A 19,550-nucleotide genomic window follows, 5' to 3' on the forward strand; every position below is an offset into this window, starting at 1 on the left:
CATGGTTGCGCTGGCGAAAGCACCACGGTGTGATTAAAAAAAACAAAACAAAAAACCTTTTCCTTGTTTCTTCAGTAGTGGCCCTTCTACAGGCTGAGGTATTCACAGAGTCAAAGGTGAGAGGTCAACAGCGGTTTAACACTTTGGTTCAAGCAAGGCACTCGTCCTGGGAGTTTTAGAAAGATTGCAACACGTCTGCTTCTACTTTCAGGAACATGTCTGCCTATAGTTGAGTCAACAATTCTGCCAATGGCTATGTCAGCTTGTCTGTCTATTGTCATGTAAAGACATCTGACCTATTTGGTGGATCAATAATCTAGCCGATAGATACACACGAAGAGACAGGGCAGAGTAAAAATTAGGTTGCAAAAAAAGAGACACTCCAGTGGGGTACTCTGTCAAATTCACATAGATTATTTTGAGAAATAATCATGAACCAAACTAAAACTCAAATTTTTCATTTCAACTCAATGTCAGCTTTGTGTTTTCCTAATACTGCTAACAAGCACAAAGAAAGACTGATCACATTGCTACTGTACTCCGCAGGCACCTCCACGGCTGCTTGTGTGTATCTATGGCTAGATCAGCATATCTGCCTATAGCTACATCAGCATGAATATCTATGGAGCTGTAATCAGAGCACAGATGAAGCAAGAGCACGCATAGCAGGGGTGCATGGGGTTGAGTGCAGGTGGGAGGGGGGGAGAAAGGGGAGAAGAAAGGAGGAGAGGAGATGGGGGAGGGGAGACACACAACATCTTTTAACACCACTCGTAGAGGCCGTGCAATGAGAAAAAATCTTTGGTTATCTTTGGTATCATCAAAGTGATAGAAATCACGTATGGAACTTGAGTGAGGTAGCATCTTTGGTTCACACTATAAAACATCAGCAGGTCTTGACACATTTTTTGTTTCTTGTCTTCTTTTTTTTGTTTTCATTTTAGAGGCGAAGACGCAGCTGCCTCTCGCCTCTCTGTCAGCGCTTGTTGTGATGAATGTAGAGCTGCTAACCCTGGCCATGAGGAGGATGACGGCAAGGGTCCAGCTCAATATATTTAATGATGCGCTGTCCCTGGGCCAGCCCTGTGTAGTGCTTTCCTCCTAGTGCTGAAATGCATAGCTTACCAGGGGAACAGAGGCGGGATGGGAGGGGTGGGGATGGGTCTGGGGATTGGCAAAAGGCAGGGGCGGGGTGCTTTCGTATTCAGGTGACATTGCTGTGTAAGTGTCTGAAAGTGGTTTGATCATTGATATCATCTCCTCCACTCAACATCTTTGACGAGGAGATAAAAATCAAATACAAATGAAGCGCACAGGGATGATGATGCTTATTATTAGAGTGGTGACACAGTTTGCCGTCTGTCTCTTTTACTGTGTCCCAAACACACACAGAGTACGAGAGCCAGCATCTTCTGTCATCACCTTTGCAGAAAAAACACTGCTGAGTTGATAAATCTTAGTTTGCCAGCTGCTGGTGTTTGAACACATAAACTTGAGCTAAATCTGTGGGCTTTACCTAAATAGCAAGAAGTGTCTGTAATGATTCATCTTCACATTACAGCAACATTCAACAGTGTTTGTGAAGATAAAACGGGAATATTTAGTTTGACTCAAAAGGCAACTATAAGGCAAAGGTCATTTAATTTTTGTGTCATAAAATATTTATATTTGCAGGGAACATGAATTTAACTCAAAATGTTGTATAAACCATAAACGCTCTCTTCTTTGTGGCACCAAACTAACAGTCTGTCTCAGGAGGTAAGGGAGGACATGAGATACAAATACTCTTAGGATTATCAGCTACAAAATAAACTCTTTGGTCAATTTGCTTCATAGCAGGATCTGAAGTGTTTTTTTATTTCTAAGCTGCATGAGAGGCTTCAGGGTGTAGAAGGCTTTGGTTTGTCTTGTTTAAATCATTCAACGCTTCAGCATGTTGGAAGAAAGCACTACCATGTGGGTTGAGGTTTTTTCCTTTTTGGCTTGGTTCAGGGTTTTTGGTTTTGGGTTAGCAGTCTACACATGGGCATTTCTTCTGTCTGTCTGGAATGCTTGATAGAAAGACAGACAGATAGACAGACAGTCCATCGCCACCGATCCAAACAAGGTTGCACAACAATCCATTCGCTCCTGTAGGATTTTTTTTTAAATGTCTTTAGAGTTGATTAGCCAATCCCACCGGAGCTCCACATTCTGGCTGTTTTTCAAGGGTGTGGACAGCTGCAGATCAGACTGCCAATAGGCTGATTAAACCTCCATTTAGGGACCCATCATTAAAACCAACCAATCAGATTAAAGATAAGGATGGTGAATGATAGATTGATACTGAGTGGGGAGGTGTGTGGGAGGGTGTAATAAAGCTAGAGACCAGTGACAGTGAGTGTGTGTGAAGGGGGGGGGGGGGGGGGGGGGGGTAAAACTATAGTCTTTTTGCAGTATGATACACATAAATGTGTTGCTGAAACAAACATTTCAAAGCAGGTCAAACAAGAAGTCTTTGGTTTGTTTTTTTCATCTTTGGATACTATAAATATCAATATAGTACAGGTTTAAGGGCAAAATGTTGCTTCAAGGTCTTTTTTAAGTTTCTCTTTGTTTCTCTTAAGTTTTAAAGCTTTTCCACCGAGGTTAAGTCAGTCCATGAGTTAGTCAAATCAGTCCGTCTTCAGGCTTTGGTGCAGGCGTTGGGCCCAGAGTTGACTGGGTGACCGGAGCCATCGTCCACCCACTTGTCCAGGCTCCGGCGACGTGCGTTCATAAAGAAGTTGCTGACCGTGGCCAGCTCGAGGCCCAGCTGCTGGGCGATGGTTATCTGCAGCTCTTTGGATGGACGCTTGTTCTCCTTGAAGATGGCGTGGAGCGTCCGCCGCTGCACATCTGTGAACACCAGCCGGGGCTTCTTGGAGACACTCCCCCGCTCGCTTCTGCCGTGGTCCTGTTCCTTACGCTTGCATGCTGTGGAGGAGTCAGGAAAGAGACAGACAGAGAGAGAGAGTTTGTGAGAGAGGGTACAATATACTTGATACTGCATTAGAATCTTCTCTCCATCACACCTCGGCCTTGGATTAAGAAAGTCCTGAGTAAATCCTTGGATGGACTCATGAATTATCTCAGTAGTTCTCCCCTATTCCACTTTAGCATAGAAGTCAGTCTAACAGGGATAAACCAGCATCAGATATTTTCTATTCCATTTTGACTTAAAGTAACTCAAACATAGATTGTTTTGGTACACACACTGAGGTCCAGAACAGGTTAAGCTTTCCATAGATGCTTATATCAAGATCCATTGTCACTTTTGAGTCCACAACACTTCACTTTAGGTTGCTAATATAACAACTGTACCCAGTTATATAATCTTAGACACAAAATGGTAATTCCACAGTCCTCCAAAACTATCAGCAGTAAAAGCCATGTTTAACTGATACCAGTTTTACATTTAAGTTGTCACTGTGTAGTGTAGGCCTACCTGTAAATGTTAACATCAACAGCCAAATTGTAAACAAGCACTTCAGTGTCTAGTGCAACCAATACAAAAACTGCAGCATCTGATCTGAATGAAAGGTCCTCCCCCCTGTGTTAACTTGTGTTACTGTATTTAACAAGACCACCTGCTCATCTTCAAGGTGAACAGAGGTAGTCACAATGGGCCAAGTGCATGCTATTATGATGGGCTCTAATGCACCCTGGTTACTTGTTATCAAGTGGATTTTACACTTAACCTTTGAAACCTGTATCAGCATCATTTTTTTGTGTTGTGTTCAGGTGTCTTTTACAAGCTGTTTAACACTTTGAAACTTGGGCAAATTGGCTTGATATCTTTTGAAAACATGGGTATAAAAGGCAATGACCAACTTGACAAGAAACGCTTCACAAACTGCAAGAAATGAGTAAAAAATGACAATAAAATTACTTAAAATTTAATTAATTTTAAAAAGTTTTTAAAAAGAGGTGAGGATTTTTTTTTTAAATATCCAGAAATCAAAAATAAATTAAATAGGGAAAAATGTCCAGAAAATTACATTTGTAAGTATAATAAAGAAAAGGAAAAAGGCAATGAGCAACTTGGCAAGAAATATCCCTCAAATTGCATGACAAGAAAAAAAAGACCTGATAAAAAAACAACTGTATTCACTATTATGATTGTATACTTAAAATTATGTTACAGAAAAAAATACATATATTTTTAATTCTTTTTTGGGTCACTTCTTTTTCATCTACAGTACATTTTTCCTTGAACGAAGGTGTAGCAATCTGAGTAAGTGATAATAACTAATAAGTGTCTGTTCGTCACTTGACATGTTGTTCGAAAGCCTCTTCGGGCCCACCACCAGCCCCAGCGAAAGAGGTGCAGTGTTTACACTCCTGCTGCTGCTGCAGTTTGACGTAAATAAAAAACAAATATTCTGCAGTATAAAGACTGGATTAGGCTATGCACAATTGAGATTCACAACTCTGAAATTGTAGAATTTGTGGAAAAAGTGCTTTTTCATTTACCACTGATGAATAAATGACTACAAATGTCGATAAACTTTTTTCCTTGTCTTGGAAGCACCCCCTTTACAAACTTTTAACACCAAGACACTTTCACTGGCTAGACCCCAAGGTCGAGGATGCAAGCAAGGTGAAATCTGACAAGTTGATTTTACTTAAATGTAGGAAACTGATTGCCTTGAAAAAAAGTAAGTAAATATAACTATTAAACTTAATCTATGTTCATTTTATATCTAATTGTTACATTCACTTAAAATCTAGTCTTTTTTGTGAAGTTGCTGCAACTTAAAAAAGACAATTCATATTTATATATGTTTAAACATGTAAGAAAACAGAACTCCTAACTTCATCATTAGCAAATTTCTCTTTTTTTCATGTTCAAGTTAAGTCAGACTAATTTGGTTTACTGAAGTTGCCAACACTTAGAAGGAACGAAGATATTTCACTTGCCATTTTTAAGTTTCAATGTAACCCTAACTTCACAAAATTAAGTCAGTACAGCTAAATTTCAAGTTTACTAGATATGAAGTGCACATGAATGAAGATCTGTAGGTATATTTCCTTTACTTTTTCAAAGCAATCAGTTTCCAAGATCAAGATTATTTTAAGTGAGATCAGTTTGTCAGATTTTACAGTGTAGGAAATAATAGAGAAAGCGCGAAAAATCGTGGTTTGGGAGCAAAAATGAATATTTCTGCGGAAATACGAACTTCTCCCCTGTGCCCATGGAGCCACACAGACGTCTGTTGGCCAGAGCGGGAGCTCGTGGAGCTCTGGTAGAGCAGACAGACAGGCAGGGAGGCAGCCTGTCAGCCGGGAACAATGAGTGCTGTCCGCGGTGCTGAAAAACACGGCGCGCAGTGATACACTACAGCTGTGGGAAAAAAAAAGACCTACAGATCGTCTAATATTGGAAAGAAGAACTTGTGAATCCACGTGAAAGCAAATCATACATCCCTGCAACTGATCTTGTTGCTATTTTATTTTTAATAATTTTTATTTTGTGCAGCCATCCAAATTGAGGTTCAGCAAAGACCAGGAGGGGGCAGACGTGGGCTGCTGGAGCAAGGCCCAGTATGGACTCACAGGGGAAATTAATGAAAGGTATATTCCCACTACAAAGTAATTCTTAAACCAGTGCTGGTTTATTTTGCAAAATGCACCTGTGTGATTAAAATAATCTAACTTTAGACAACCTCTAAACACAAAAATGTACAAAATAAACTGAGTAAATAAACCAAATAAAATAAGGTATTCAGAGACAATTTTGCTTCAAACAAAATTTGGAGAAAACATGCCAAAAGAATCACTCTGGGATTCGTCTGTGGGATTCTTCTAATATTTTTGTTCATCATTACAGGCTTATATCTCATTGCCTTCTAGATTCACGCGCAGTAAAGTGTCAGTAAACAGCTCATTAGAGAGAGAGATCAAAATAAGCAAAAGTATTAAATCAGACTTGGAGCTGATTTCCCACCCTATAACCCCATTTTCAGCCCACACACACTCCCTCAGGTGTGTGGTAAAGTACAGTGCAGCGACATACCCGCATGACCATAAACTGGAGTGTAATTGTGAGTTTGGAGCAGCCCGGTGTCTCCAGTGCTGGTAAATATTAACAGAGAGTCGGAGCTCGTCGTGTAAGGGCTGCCATAAATCAGCAGCAGTGAAGGCCACTCAGACAGCAGGAGCCACCACATGCAGCAGAGCGGCCCGGCCCCGGCACAGGAGGCCCGGCCAGAGAGCCAGCTTTCCCAGGACCGAGGGGGGACATAACAGCGGCCTTGTTATCACGCTAATCACACACACATAGACACACACCGCTGCTGCTCCCGGCTAATCATTACAAACACACAGATAACTCCACACACTCAAACAGACTGCACACACTGGGCCTACAGACGCGGTGTGACGAGGTACGTGCATTTCATAATCTCAGAGAGAACAACAAACAGACCTCTGTGCTGCAAAAGCAGCAAATATTCAGCCATCTGACTATTGTTGCGAGAACGTGTATCCTAATTTACTGTAACCTATTATGCGCACATGACAATTTCCAAAAACACCAGAACCCCCCCCCCAAAAAAAACAACAAACCGAACCCAACTACAACGAATTTACTGTCAACTAGTGAAAACTGATCTTTCATCTTTAAATTCATTATTGTTGCTCTGTGACAACTCATATATGCCTATTTCCTATTCTATTCTATTCTATTCTATTCAATTCTATTCTATTCCACCAATTCCGATTCAAGCAAATTCAGATGGGTAATTGAATACGTGGGAAAGGCAGAAAAGGCCCGAGATTAATTTCAGATGCCTGAAATCAATAAGTATATCACATCTACTTCAGCGCGCGATCACATATCTGGTTCACCTAGGAACGAACGGATCAATAAAACGGCGCTCGGCGTATTCTCTCCAAATTAATTTCGTTTTTAACTGTACATTTTTTTCTTCCTTTACAACCTTTTTGGGGCGTTTAACAACAAAAAAAAAACCAACGTTTCATATCTTAAATTTTTGCTTCTGAGAAGCTTTTACATTTTTTTTCTTGTTGTAAAAAACAGATAAAACATAATATGCCCAAGGAGGGATAAAAATGAAAAAAAAAATAAACAGACCTGACACATTTATTTTTTCCAGGATAGTCTATGAATTTATCTTCATTTAAATTCAGAATGCCATCAACAGACTGCTGATCTGATTTTTGTTTTAATTATATGATGATTACACTAATGATCAAATACAAACCACCTTTTAGATGTTGAATTGCAGTTTTTACTCGTTTGCTGGTGATAAAATCTCATCTTTAATCAACACACACACACACACACACACACACACACACACACACACACACACACACACACAACACACACACACACACACACACACCAGCAGCAGCAGCAGCAGATGGGAAAACTGAAAAGTAATCAATTGCGATTACACTCACATGTACGCGCAAGCATGCACGTATACACACACACGGCACGCAAAATCACGCACTTTCCATGTGGCCGCAGCCTCACTTTTCAAAAAGCCAAAAAGCCAATTTGTAGGTCATTGATTAAGCCTATAAACGTTAAAAAAAATCCATTGACTGTCTGTGAACGCGCACGTGCGATTTGGGCCTCAATGCGCGCCCTAATTGACTTGTACATACCTCAGGGACAAATTAATACAGAGGTCTATCAGTTAATTAGGGAAACCTCAGTCAAGTCAGGGTGACTTTACGACCAAAACACAAACACATGCTCTCTATTCTGTTGTATTTTACTCTGAAATATGGGCCTATAATTTTACCATATCGAAAGACAAAGCCCATTTCACGGACTAAATAATGCATAACTCCAGTTTTACTTGACATTTAAATGAAGTTTATCGGTCACACTCTCGAACACGCACACACACACACACACACACACACACACACACACACACACACACACTTTCATTCCTCTCTCTGTTTACACCAAGGGCAACACCAAAAAGGCTGATCAGTTGCATCTACACCAAAATAAACACATTCCTAACGATTTCTGGGCGCAGGATCAGCTTACGCACACAGTCCGGCGGTCGATATTTTGAGGTAAAATGACATGAGCACTTGTTTCGCACAACCCCAAAATCAGTGTGGAGACAGAAACGGGATGCGTATTGATATCACGCCGCTCGTTATGGTGCATGGGCATCAGCATGGTGAAGTACTTTTAAACTTTAGCAAGTTATGTATTGTTTGACACACTGTAATGTTGGATTGACTTCCTCTTCAGGCACAAATCTGATTTGGAGGCCTTAACTAAAGAAACCAGGGTCAATTCAACAAACTACTGGGGCATGGCCTAGTTCCTCCCTGCATCTAAAATCATTCTAGCATCTTTTATTATAAATGTTTCTGGAGACAAGAAGAGGCATTGTGTTATACAGTATTTTGATAAACAGCCTAGAGGGAACATTTGTCCTGAGTGTTGCCATGGTGTGATTTTACATTACACTCACTGCTTTTGCTTATTGCTTATTTCTTATTTCTCTACAATTAACACTTGAAATGATGAAGACACTTGGAAATGACAAGGTAGTACAAATACATTGGTGTTCCATTTCTACCTCTTTAAGATTTCGTTAAACTTAGTTTTCTTTCTACAAAATGAACCAAAACACTGACTTTTCCCTCTCTCTGTTTCAATAAAAACTACAAAATCAGTTTTGGTTCCCAGCCCACTTGACCCCACAGCTCAATATAAGGCAGCACTCAGAACTAATGACCCTCTGTGCTGAATTAACGCCCCTGTTTGAGCGGCTCTTTCTCTCAGCAAACACGTTCAAAAGATGAAAACAAAAAGGGGCTTTACCGAGGCTTCGCTCACCTGCGAGCCTGAGCGCACTCATGCGTTGGAACTCAGGCTCCTGCAGCCACTTCCACATGCGGCGGAAGGTCTCTCTGCCGGACTTGAGCTTGGACCAGGGTTTGGGGTTCCTCAGCAGGTCGGACAGGGTCCCCTGGGACCTGCACAGGACCCGCTGGGCAAAGATGGCCTGAGGGATGCTGTAGCGCTTCAGCTCCGTGGTGATCCTCTGCGCAACTTCTTTGGTATTCACCTCCTCCATCTGGCCCCCAGAAACACCACCACCCCCTCCACCGCCTCCCCCTTGCTGCCCGGGCCCGGAGGCCTGCTCCCGGCTGTTCCCCAGCCCCTGGCCGTGCCCCTGCGCGCCAAGGTGGGCGTGCGGGTGATGGTGGAGGCCGTTGATTTGTACCATGCCCGCCGAGGAGCTCATGTGCTGCTCTGTGTGTCTGCCGAGCATGGCCGGGTGGTGAGCCTCAAACCCGCTGGGGGTGAGCATCTTCTCACCAGGCATGGCGGCACCGGGGTGAGCGTAAGGAGGGATGCCGGCCTGGGACGTGTGTATGCTGGCCAGACCGGAACCAGACAGCGGAGAGAGGCTCTGGCCCATGCAGGGGTCTTTGTGATGATATGCGGGATACAGACTGTTCATAGGCGCCAGACTCCGGTCCTCGCGCATCAACGTGAAGCTGCCGCTTACATTTCCGGGGATCCTCTGGTGGGGATGATGGTGAGGATGATGGGGATGGTGGTGGTGATGATGGGGAGGAAACTTGTCGGACACGGTGGAGATGGGGGGTAAGGGCTGCAGGGGGGTAAGGGTGGTGTAAGTGCTGCTTGCACTCATGCCAGGGGGGGCTTCGCACATGCTGATGGCTGGATGCAGGTGTCCGTGGTGTCCGGGGTGATAGTCTCCGCTGTCTAGCAAGGTTGCCATGCCCATAGCGCGGTGGCTTAGACCCCGGGGGCTCGGACGGGCATGCGGACTGTGGCCACTCAGCAGCTCTCCGTGACCGGACACGGACTCATGGCTCACTCCGTGCAGGTCGCCAATATTCTCCATCGACAGCTGTGCGTTCATGATCCGGGCAGCGCTGTGGACAAACCATCTATCTGATCTAGCTGATGTCCAGAAGTCCTCACATCCAGGAAAGTTCAATTTTCTTTTGTTGCTTTTTTGCAGCAGCCTCCTTTGCTATCCTCTCTGTCCTTATATTCACATATATTCTCCTACCTCTGACGCCGTGTTGCAGAATGGAAACTCCTTTTTCCGGATCCCCCTTTTTTCCCCTTAATATTTTTTTCTTGTTTTTATATTTTAATTTTCTGATTCTCTTTATAATTCAAGCCCCCCCACCGCCAACCAGCTGTCCTTGCGCTCCGGTCGGGTGCCGCGCCATCTCTCTAGTTGTGTGTCTCCAGCCCCTCTTCCACCGCAGCACAGATCACTGTCTACACATGCGCACTGTGCGCACCCATCTCCTCCCATACTCTCTCTCTCTCTCTTTCTCTCTCAAACACACGCGCACACACCGCCCCATTGCTCTGACGTCAGCCACCTTATTAAGGAAGGGAGGTATCAAACCACCTGCTAAAAGCTATTCTCCTCGAAGCCTTTCCTGAAATGTAAAAAATGCAAATAGACGGATCTGTAATAAAATCCTCACAGCCTCTAAAGCCGGAAAAAGGACTGGCAGCGCCTAATGTTTGATTGCCGATTGTTTTGTTTTTTTTGAGAAAATGTTGTATTCATTAGGGCTATAATGAGGACTTATCTTCAGTCCTCCTTAAATTATTAAGTGCAAATGAAGTAAACTTCCGGGTTCATTTGGAGTTGATTTTTAACTAGTGAGGTCTGGGATTCAAAACCTCAAAATCTCCAGTGAACACACATTTAATTCTCAAGAAAACAGAACAAACGAAATTAACATTATAATAGCGCACCAAGATTTAATTAGAAGTTGAGGGGTTGTCAATAAAGTTATAGCCTATCTGTGTATTCCTGTGGATCTATTCTTTAATTATAAGGCCGCTGCACCACCCCCACACCCCTGTCAAATATGTGGCGGTTTAACCAAACGAAGAAGACTGTAGTACCTTCTCTTTTGATAGAAAAAGATGAGCAGATGTGTCTATTGTTCAACCATTAGGCTTAACGAACCAAGCCCAGCAGTGTGTGTGTGTGTGTGTGTGTGTGTGTGTGTGTGTGTCCTATTTGGAGATGAACACATGCACATTTAATCCTTAACTTTAGCAATCATTTAAACATTTGGATATTGTAAATAAAACGCCAACATGTTATTTATTCAAATAAGAGCACATTTATTTTTGGTGACAGAAAATAATACAGATTCATACATACACTCTCAGCATCTCTGTAAAACCCAAGGCCATGGAGGAAATGACATGCTGACACATAACATGACTGCAATCCCCGTGTTGTTGTAGTGCATTAAGCTGCATGAGTGTCGGCCCCCCCCCCCCATACACACACACAATGCTGACACGTCAGGGGCCGTTTAGCCTAATAGAGCGGTAGCTCAGGGCGTCCTCAGTCGGCCGAGGTGACAGCTTGCAGCGGTCAGTGTCCTGCTGGACCCCCCGCTGAATGAGGGACATGTCAAAGGTGACGCTTCAAGACTCCCAAAGCCAACATCTGCGGGGGGACAGATTAACCTTTCAGACTTTTCCCTGTCCAGGACCTGCTAGGGGCCCCGCATCTGTCAGGGTCCCCACAATAGAGCCAGCGCTCGGTTGAACGAGTTAAATAAAAGAAAAGAAGAAAAAAAAAGAAGAGAAGAAGTTAAACTGTCTCTGATGTGAAGTCAATGTCAACGGCGTGTGTGTGACGTGTGTCGAGACAAAAGGACACTAATTCCTCGAAGTGTGGCTGTCCAAGCGTGTAGTCCATGTGGACATAATAGACTTTGGAGGCAGGGCTGACAACGGGGAAACAAAAACAGTGTTAATATAGTTGCATATTAATTTCAAATCAGTTGTATCATGCTCCATGTTATTTTTTACACACACTTTAATTTATTTAGAATGCAATCCAAATTTTGTGCATACAATTTCACATTATTCTATGTATTTAACCTATATTTTTCTGATAACAAAAGTTTTATTTTTTTCAAGTGTTGGCCAATTGATTCAGATTTTATTTCGCCACGCACCCACACAGAGGCACAGAGGCAAGATGTAGAGAGACAGAGGAATATGAAAGGCCAAACTTTGGCCTTACATGGCAGCAAACCTCATCTACACATTCTCATACGGATCGATAGGCTCCTGCCATGTCTGCAAGACCTGAGCTGTGTGTTTATGTGTGTTGGCTCTCTGTGGCCATTGTGCCGAGATAGGCCTGGTCCTGCGAGCCGGTGACATTTGCTTTGCGGAGAATATAAGGGACACGCTTTTCTGAGCACTTCTGAAAGAGGATACATTTCAAACGGGATGCAATTCAATTAGTACAAAGGAAACAGAGGCACAGACCAACAAGTCTAGTGCCTCGTGGATCCATACATGTGCGGATATAAAGAAGAGATTGGAAGAAATTGATACTTTTCTCTCAATTATAATCCATATTTATATGAAAAAAAGAAAAGTCTGTGCCAAAGGGAGGTCACCTGAAGGCACTGTGTCATTTACTTACAGGTTTCGCACTGATTATTAATCAGGGGCATCATCCGCGTGAAGCCCACAGCAGCATATCCGAGCACAAACAATATAATGCCTCGCAGAGAGGACCGTGGATCAATATTTCGGCAGCTCTGCAAAGTGACACAGTCTTGCAAGCATTATAGATGTTAAAAAATGACAATTACAGCTTGTGTAAGAATACGCCAGTGCTAAATGGCATCTGGTGAAACCAAACTAGAAATGACTTGAGTTTGGCCTATATGGTCATTTATGGCGGATGAACTCATGTGATATAAAGACGCAAACTGAATTAGCCTTTACAAAAAATAAAAATAAAAAACACATAGCAATTTTATCCTTTTCAGCCCATAAACTAATTTATTGGTTCACATTTTAAATCACGAGTACCATAAATACTATTACTCTGCAGATGTATTTTATGATTAAATTTTCTTCTTCCAAACATCAAGAATGTTGATGAAAAATATACAGATTTGTTAAGTTAAAATATTTAAGAGAATGAGCTAATGCGTATCTGCGCTATTTTCTTTCAAATGTGCATTGCAGTGTTTGTGGCTGGCCTTTATACAGCATATTTGAAGTACAGGCCTTGAAAACACACCATACCGCGCCAATCAATACTGAATAAAATTATAATTCCTGGAGGAACTCAAGCCGAGGTCTTTGGATTTTTAGAATAAACACACCTTAAAATATACATTTTTTAGACGTACTGTCTCAGTGGTATTTTGATCGCCTGTATATGTGTTATACATTTTTTTTATTTAAGTATTAATATTTAAATCAGCAACATTGTTTATCTTAAAGGAAAACACATTATGCATACATATTATTTTAGAATTAAAGGTAAACATGGCTTTGTTTAAATATGTTTTACTTTATTTTGAGGCTGAAACAGTGAAGAAAAAAAACGCTCCACGGATTAAAAAAAAATCGACCTCACTGACAACCAGTTAGCAGGCGACAAGCCAAGATTACATTAAGAGCTAAATGGAGATAATCTTCTCTTTAGGCTTCTGCAGTTTTAAATCCCACATTAAAGCATTTAAGAAGAACTGGTCTTAAGTTTTCTAAGTAAAAAAACAAAATGTAAGTTAGTTGCAAAAAAGGAATAAATAAACCTCAGTGCTGGAATAGTAAAGCTACTTGATTTTTCTCCCCCATTAAGTAAGGAATTTACTCTTTTTTAATGTTTCTCTTATTAATCTGAATGCCATCATGGCCGAGCAGCAGCAGATGCGGACCTGCTGCCTTGCTCAGGGGTAAATCAACTGCCTCTTCCCTCGTGTTATTCCGCGTCACTTGCTCTGATTCGTGCACTCATGTGAAATTAATAAGGCATCACTTTACATTAAGGTGTCCATATGCCGCCCAATTACTCCCTGTAACTTTGGTGAGACTCCAATTATGACAACAAAACCGTGTTAACGATAGCCAAACCAGCCCCACCGTGATGCTCCAAATGTGCACTTCAAATCCAAATGACTGCAAATGACACTGTGCTTTCAAGAGCAGCAATAATCAGTGTTGGGGAAATTAAAAAGCGTCCTGGAAATACTGGAAATGAAGTTTGAATATACATTTTTTGGCGCCCTGATGTCTCTACTTTTTAAAGAAGTTTTAGCAAAATAAATTATGATACGTTTATATTACTGTAACAGTAAATTACCTATGAAAATATCTGCTATTTGTAAACTTACAAGAATAATTATAGGGCGGCTAAATCATAAGAACAATTTCCGTACAATGTTCTCTGAGGTGTATTTTTTAAAATTCAAATACTGCAAATATTGTCTCCCTGAATAATTTCAAATGTACACAAGACTATGATCTTGCATTTTAGGCCTGATAATCTTTTTTTTTTTTTTTTTTTTTTAAAGCATTGCATAAGAAATGTCTGATAACAACATGAGGGTGGGGCTGGTTTCTAATAACAACATGTTTTCGATTGCATCGATGTCTTTGCATGTAAATTCACCACATGTTCACTTCTCAAGAGAAACTTAACCGTTTCAGATAAATAAATGCATTTTGCCTTTTTATTTTCATTGTGCAAAACAGCTAAATCTGAGGGAGTAAGTGTATGTGTGTGCGCGCGCATGCACATCTATGGTTGAACATGTATTAATCAGCTGTTATTAGTAACAGTTTTGCTGTTTTTCCTTTGGTCTTGATGTAAAGGCAACTGTAGGTGAACTCAGCTTGCAATTAAAATAACACAACATTACTGTACAGATACACCGAGCTGCATAATGCAGTAAATCAATCAGTAATTCCTTATAATATTACCCACTGTGGGCTTGACATTGCATTGTTATAACAGCATTTAAGTGAAGCCGAATCGTTAATTATGAAAGCTCTCCTCCCTAACAACCTGTTTGGCCATGAACTAGTGCCAGTATGCAGATATTACAGGTTGAAATGTGTCGCAGTTGCTGTGTGAGTGTGTGAGTGTGTGCAGATACATCAGTGTACATAGAAACTGCGCGTCAGACTTGGACGGCACTCTTTTGTCTACGTCTCTTCTCAACAGGGTGCCAGGGAGCAACACGTCTGCATTAAAACTCCTCTTCTTCTGCGCCACACTTAAACACACGGGCGCACACGCACGGACAGCGCACACACTCTCACACCTTCGTCCCCGACTTTACCGCAGGATCTGTCATGCATCTGTAACAGCCGCCCAGCTCACTCCCATACAGCAGCGCACAGAGCCTCAACATCAAAGTACATAAACTCTTCAACTCCAAACATACGAAAAAAACATAGGATGCACTCGCATCCTGGTTGCGCGTCTCCTCCGATGTGTGTTTTGCCCCGTCCCACCCTCTCCCTCGTTCTCCTCCTCCGGCTCCGTCCAGCTTTTCTCCAGAGCTGCCACAGTCCCAAATCCTGACCGGGGTAAACATCCTTTAGCCGCTGCATGCGACTCCGTTTCCAATCGCAAATTATCCGTCCCGCAAAAAGCCTCTCTTTTCCTGCTCCGGTGCCGTGCTTCTCTCCGTGCTTTTCTCGATGCAGGCGCATTTGAATAGCTGGCCGGTGTTGTTATGGATCCGTGCGCACTGAAAGAGAATCAGTATGCAAATTGTTTCAGTATCAATCGAAAGGTTCGATCCGCCTGAGCGTCAGCCCCTTTGGCACGAGAGGCTGCTTTGCTGCATAAATGTTTATAATGACCCCATATATTAACACACATACACACACAGACAGAGCAGTGAGAGAAAATACTGCATTGTTATTGAGATGTAAGTAAAATGTTCTTTATAAATAAAATGTAAATTTAGGGATGCAGAAGGATGGTGCCTCGGTGACTCAGTGACTTAGATTCAGAGCTAACATTTTTATTAATAAAACAAACTCATACACACAATCACAGGGTTGATTATATGAGTGGCACTAAACTATTTATATGCTGCAATTAATATTTAATCTGTAATTGATTTAGTTTGTCTGTAATGCCTGTGTGAAAGTATAATTACTCCTTAGAATTTTGCTACAAAAGGAAGACTGAAATCATATTTTTCACTTCAACATGACATATTCTGTAGACACAAATCAAGAGTCAACGCTTGTTTTGAAACAAGTAATTGGATTTTGAGTAATGTGAAGTATCAGATGTTTTATAACCTTGCATAACAGTCATATAATTTGGTTCACAGTAACTGGCTGTCACATTTTTGTGCATGGTTCTGTCTGTTTGACATATTCTGATAATCTCACCGAAGCACAAATGCAACCTTGAGGAGTGCAGATAAACACATTTCAGAAAAGAAGCACCTGGTGAACCTGAAAAGAGGGAGAGGAAATGAAAAAGAGTAAAGGTAAAATAAACGATGGGGTTAAAATATTTGAGAGCAGCAGTGCAGAGGAGGAGTGCAGGGGGAGGAAAAAAGAGTAATGGCGAAACACACAGAAAGTGGAGCACAGGTGATGACAGGAGTAGATCTGAGAGTTTAGGCAATCAAGAGCAGGACAGGGAAGATGAAGGAAAAGAGAGGAAGGGTAACAAGAGGTGAAAGGAAAGGCTGTGGCAAGGGCAGGGAGAAGGAGAGCATGGTCAGGAGGAGATAAAGCATAGAGTCCGTTATCCATCTGTTCCAGGGTTAGAGTTTGACCAGCTGAGGGGGTCAGGGGTGAAGGGTCGGTGACCCCTTGGCCTGAGGCCTCTGTGGTCAGTGCGCTGGCAGGTACACACTGGGGATGGGATTAAAAGGTAAATAAAAAAGATGGAAGTTTTCCTTGTAAGGTCCCGGTTTTGCACAGATTGCTCACAAAAATATAGACTGAATTTATTTTTGAACAAAATAAAGTATATTAATTCTGTTTAAAATCTATCTGAAATGGGTGAAAGTGCATTTGGGGATCCCTTCAAAATGCTTTGCAGCACTGCAAAGCTTTTATTAAAATGTAATTACATTTTTTAGTATGTTTTTATTTATATATTTTTGTTGCTTATGTTTTTGTTGTAGGCATTACTCAATGTGTCCGATAAAGTTTACAAACGACTTCACTGCCAGATTAATTTAGTGGCTGTTCAGGAGCTTTTGATCACATCACATGACCTTCCTCAGCAGATAGAGTTTGCCCAATGTATTTGTAAATTTCCATTTTCAGCTCTTAAAGGACTTTTTGTTCATATTTATTTGGATATGTGCAGCTGATAAGGAAGGAGCCTTTGAGCATTTAATAAGCTCTTATTTTAGGGATTTGACATGTTATTTAATGTATTTTAGTTGTCAAAACATGCATTTAATGTGTATGCACCTATATATATTTAAATGCACATACTAACTATTGATTTCTTCAGCACAGTCGGTCAGGTTCAAAATGAAACAATAAGGTGAAATGCTCTGCTGGCTGTTTTCTTGTTGCCAGAGCTGTAGATAAAACTATGAGAAAATGATCTCTCGGAATCTGTGTTTTATAGTTGTTTTAACCATTCAATTACACAATAAAGTTACAGAGAGAGGTAAAACTATATAAAAGTTAATTCTAAAATAAATAAGGAAGTGGTAGTCTACAGTGCCCCGTGAAGCTGGAATGCTCAGAAGTGGATATTCCTGTTTAAACTTTAATAAATGCTTTGAAAAGGAATGTCCCTCTTGATCAGTTAAGATCCTCTCAGCCACTTACACAATAGGAAGTGTCATATTTAATAACTGGCTCCCATCTGTTAAAAGTAATATGTGCGCAGCGCACAGTGTGTGCAGATTTAACAAGGCGCTCAGTGGTTAGGTCAAGGATTGCTGTCCTTTACTTGCCTTAAAAATCTATATCTCAGAAAGGGGAAGGATTATATATTTTATGTCAACAAGAGACTGTCCTCTCCTTTGTGTGTGTGTGTGTGTGTGTGTGTGTGTGTGTGTGTTTGTCTGGCTGTGGGTGGCTTACCATTGTGCACAATAAGTCTCTGCTAGCCTGTGTGTGAAACTATGAGTGTTGGTGTGTAAGTCGATGTGTATGAGGACTTCATTGATGAGGTGTGTGCTATAAGGTGTGAGGTGTTTCTAAATCTTTCAGTACACAGGCGAGACTTCATGCCAACTGTGGCTGTACTTTCATATATAGCTCTCTATGTACTCTATATGTATTTCCGGCTGAATTTTTTCTTTACTTTAAAACTAAGTCAACATGGCCACTACATTTTCTAGAAATACAGACACTTTTTTAAAAAACAGAATTTATCATTTCTACATTTTCCTGGCAAACACAAATATTTCCTTAATAATACTGGTTTTATTGAGGTTTATTGGTTTGAAATTCTTGCAAATTTAACCAACATCAATGTCAAGATTTCAAAATCAATCAGATCAGATGCAAGATAATAGATGGGTTCATGTGTAACCAACACTTTTTAAAGATAATGACCCAGAGGTGGTGTGACGACAGCAAGGTAATTATTTCAGTTGGATGACAGTGGAATATTATTTTTCTGTTTGTACTCAAGTCTATAATAAACACAAAGATTCACTTAATAACCTTGATTTAAAAAAACCCCAAAACAAAACAACTTAGGACAGCAGTATCTCTTATTTCATTGATTTCCCCTCCTCCAAATGTCAAATTTGTCATCTAGCATTGTCTATTTTTCTCTTTTACTAAAAATTGGCCCTAGATATGCCTTTTTGTCATGACCTTTAAATGAAAATTTTGAAGAAGTATTAGATATTTCAGTTCTTATCATTGTAACTAATCCTTCGAATATATTTTTACTTAGAGAAATTAAGTGCACTGATCTCTGTGCAACTGTTTGCAGGCGTGTGGCCTCAGAATATGTGTGTGCTGACATGTGCTCCAGAGTCAGCTCAGGTGAATGTCCAAGGGAGTTTATGTGTTGAGAAAATGTGGAAATCAAGGATCAGTGTATTTAATTTCATGCATTTATCTTGTGCAAAGTATTCATTAATCACCATTAATCATGCATGACGTGGTGAGTAGAGTAGACACAGGTGTGTTTCTGCTTTTCTCTGTGTGTGTGTGTTTGGGGGTGTTGTGGGGAGGCAGGTGGAGGGATTAGTAGGGAAAGTGGCTGGGGTAAGGACAGTGATAGCTGCATCTAAAAGAGGATTACAAGGGTTCCCCCTGTCATCATGTACCTGCCATTATGGGATTACGGACGCCTCTTCCTACCTTCTCCATTCAACACTGCAGTGCAAGGCAAAACCTTCAAAATACCTCCGCACTCATACAGGCTCAACAAGGGAGGGGATGAGGGTGTTCAGGTCAACAGGCAGAGTATGGTACTAAAGCTGCCTGTTGGAGTTTGACTGGAACCCACTGTTTTAATCCAAGATAAGACTGTATGGACTTGTGCTGTGTGGATAAAAATGTTCTTCAAATGACATGTTTGTGGCCTCTAACAGTGAACATCTTGTAAGTGTAGCCATGGACATCCAGTTAGCGATATAAAGCACAATTTAAACTCACTGTATGCACAAAAACACAAACACGAGTGGCTTAAAAACATCACTGCATTCACAGATACTCACATGAACACAAAACATGCTGATAAGTTCAATTACAGGTCTGCTACACAACTAAAGCA

At 41.3% G+C, this 19,550-nt stretch overlaps 1 protein-coding gene across 2 annotated transcripts; it reads right to left on the bottom strand.

Moving 5' to 3' along the window:
* Positions 1-675: 675 nt before the first annotated feature.
* Positions 676-10,259, bottom strand: onecut1 (one cut homeobox 1). 2 transcript variants are annotated; one of them, XM_042488364.1, is made up of 2 exons: positions 8,864-10,259; positions 676-2,955 (listed from the first exon to the last, which is right to left on the bottom strand). In XM_042488364.1, the coding sequence occupies exons 1-2, from the start codon at positions 9,921-9,923 to the stop codon at positions 2,666-2,668; spliced, it is 1,350 nt and encodes a 449-aa protein (XP_042344298.1). In that variant the 5' UTR covers positions 9,924-10,259; the 3' UTR covers positions 676-2,665. The 2 variants fall into 2 exon arrangements, with proteins under 2 accessions (XP_042344298.1, XP_042344292.1); XM_042488358.1 differs by having other exon boundaries at positions 8,849-10,259.
* Positions 10,260-19,550: the final 9,291 nt, after the last annotated feature.

Source organism: Plectropomus leopardus, chromosome 1 (assembly GCF_008729295.1).
Source record: "Plectropomus leopardus isolate mb chromosome 1, YSFRI_Pleo_2.0, whole genome shotgun sequence".
NCBI lineage: Eukaryota > Metazoa > Chordata > Actinopteri > Perciformes > Serranidae > Plectropomus > Plectropomus leopardus.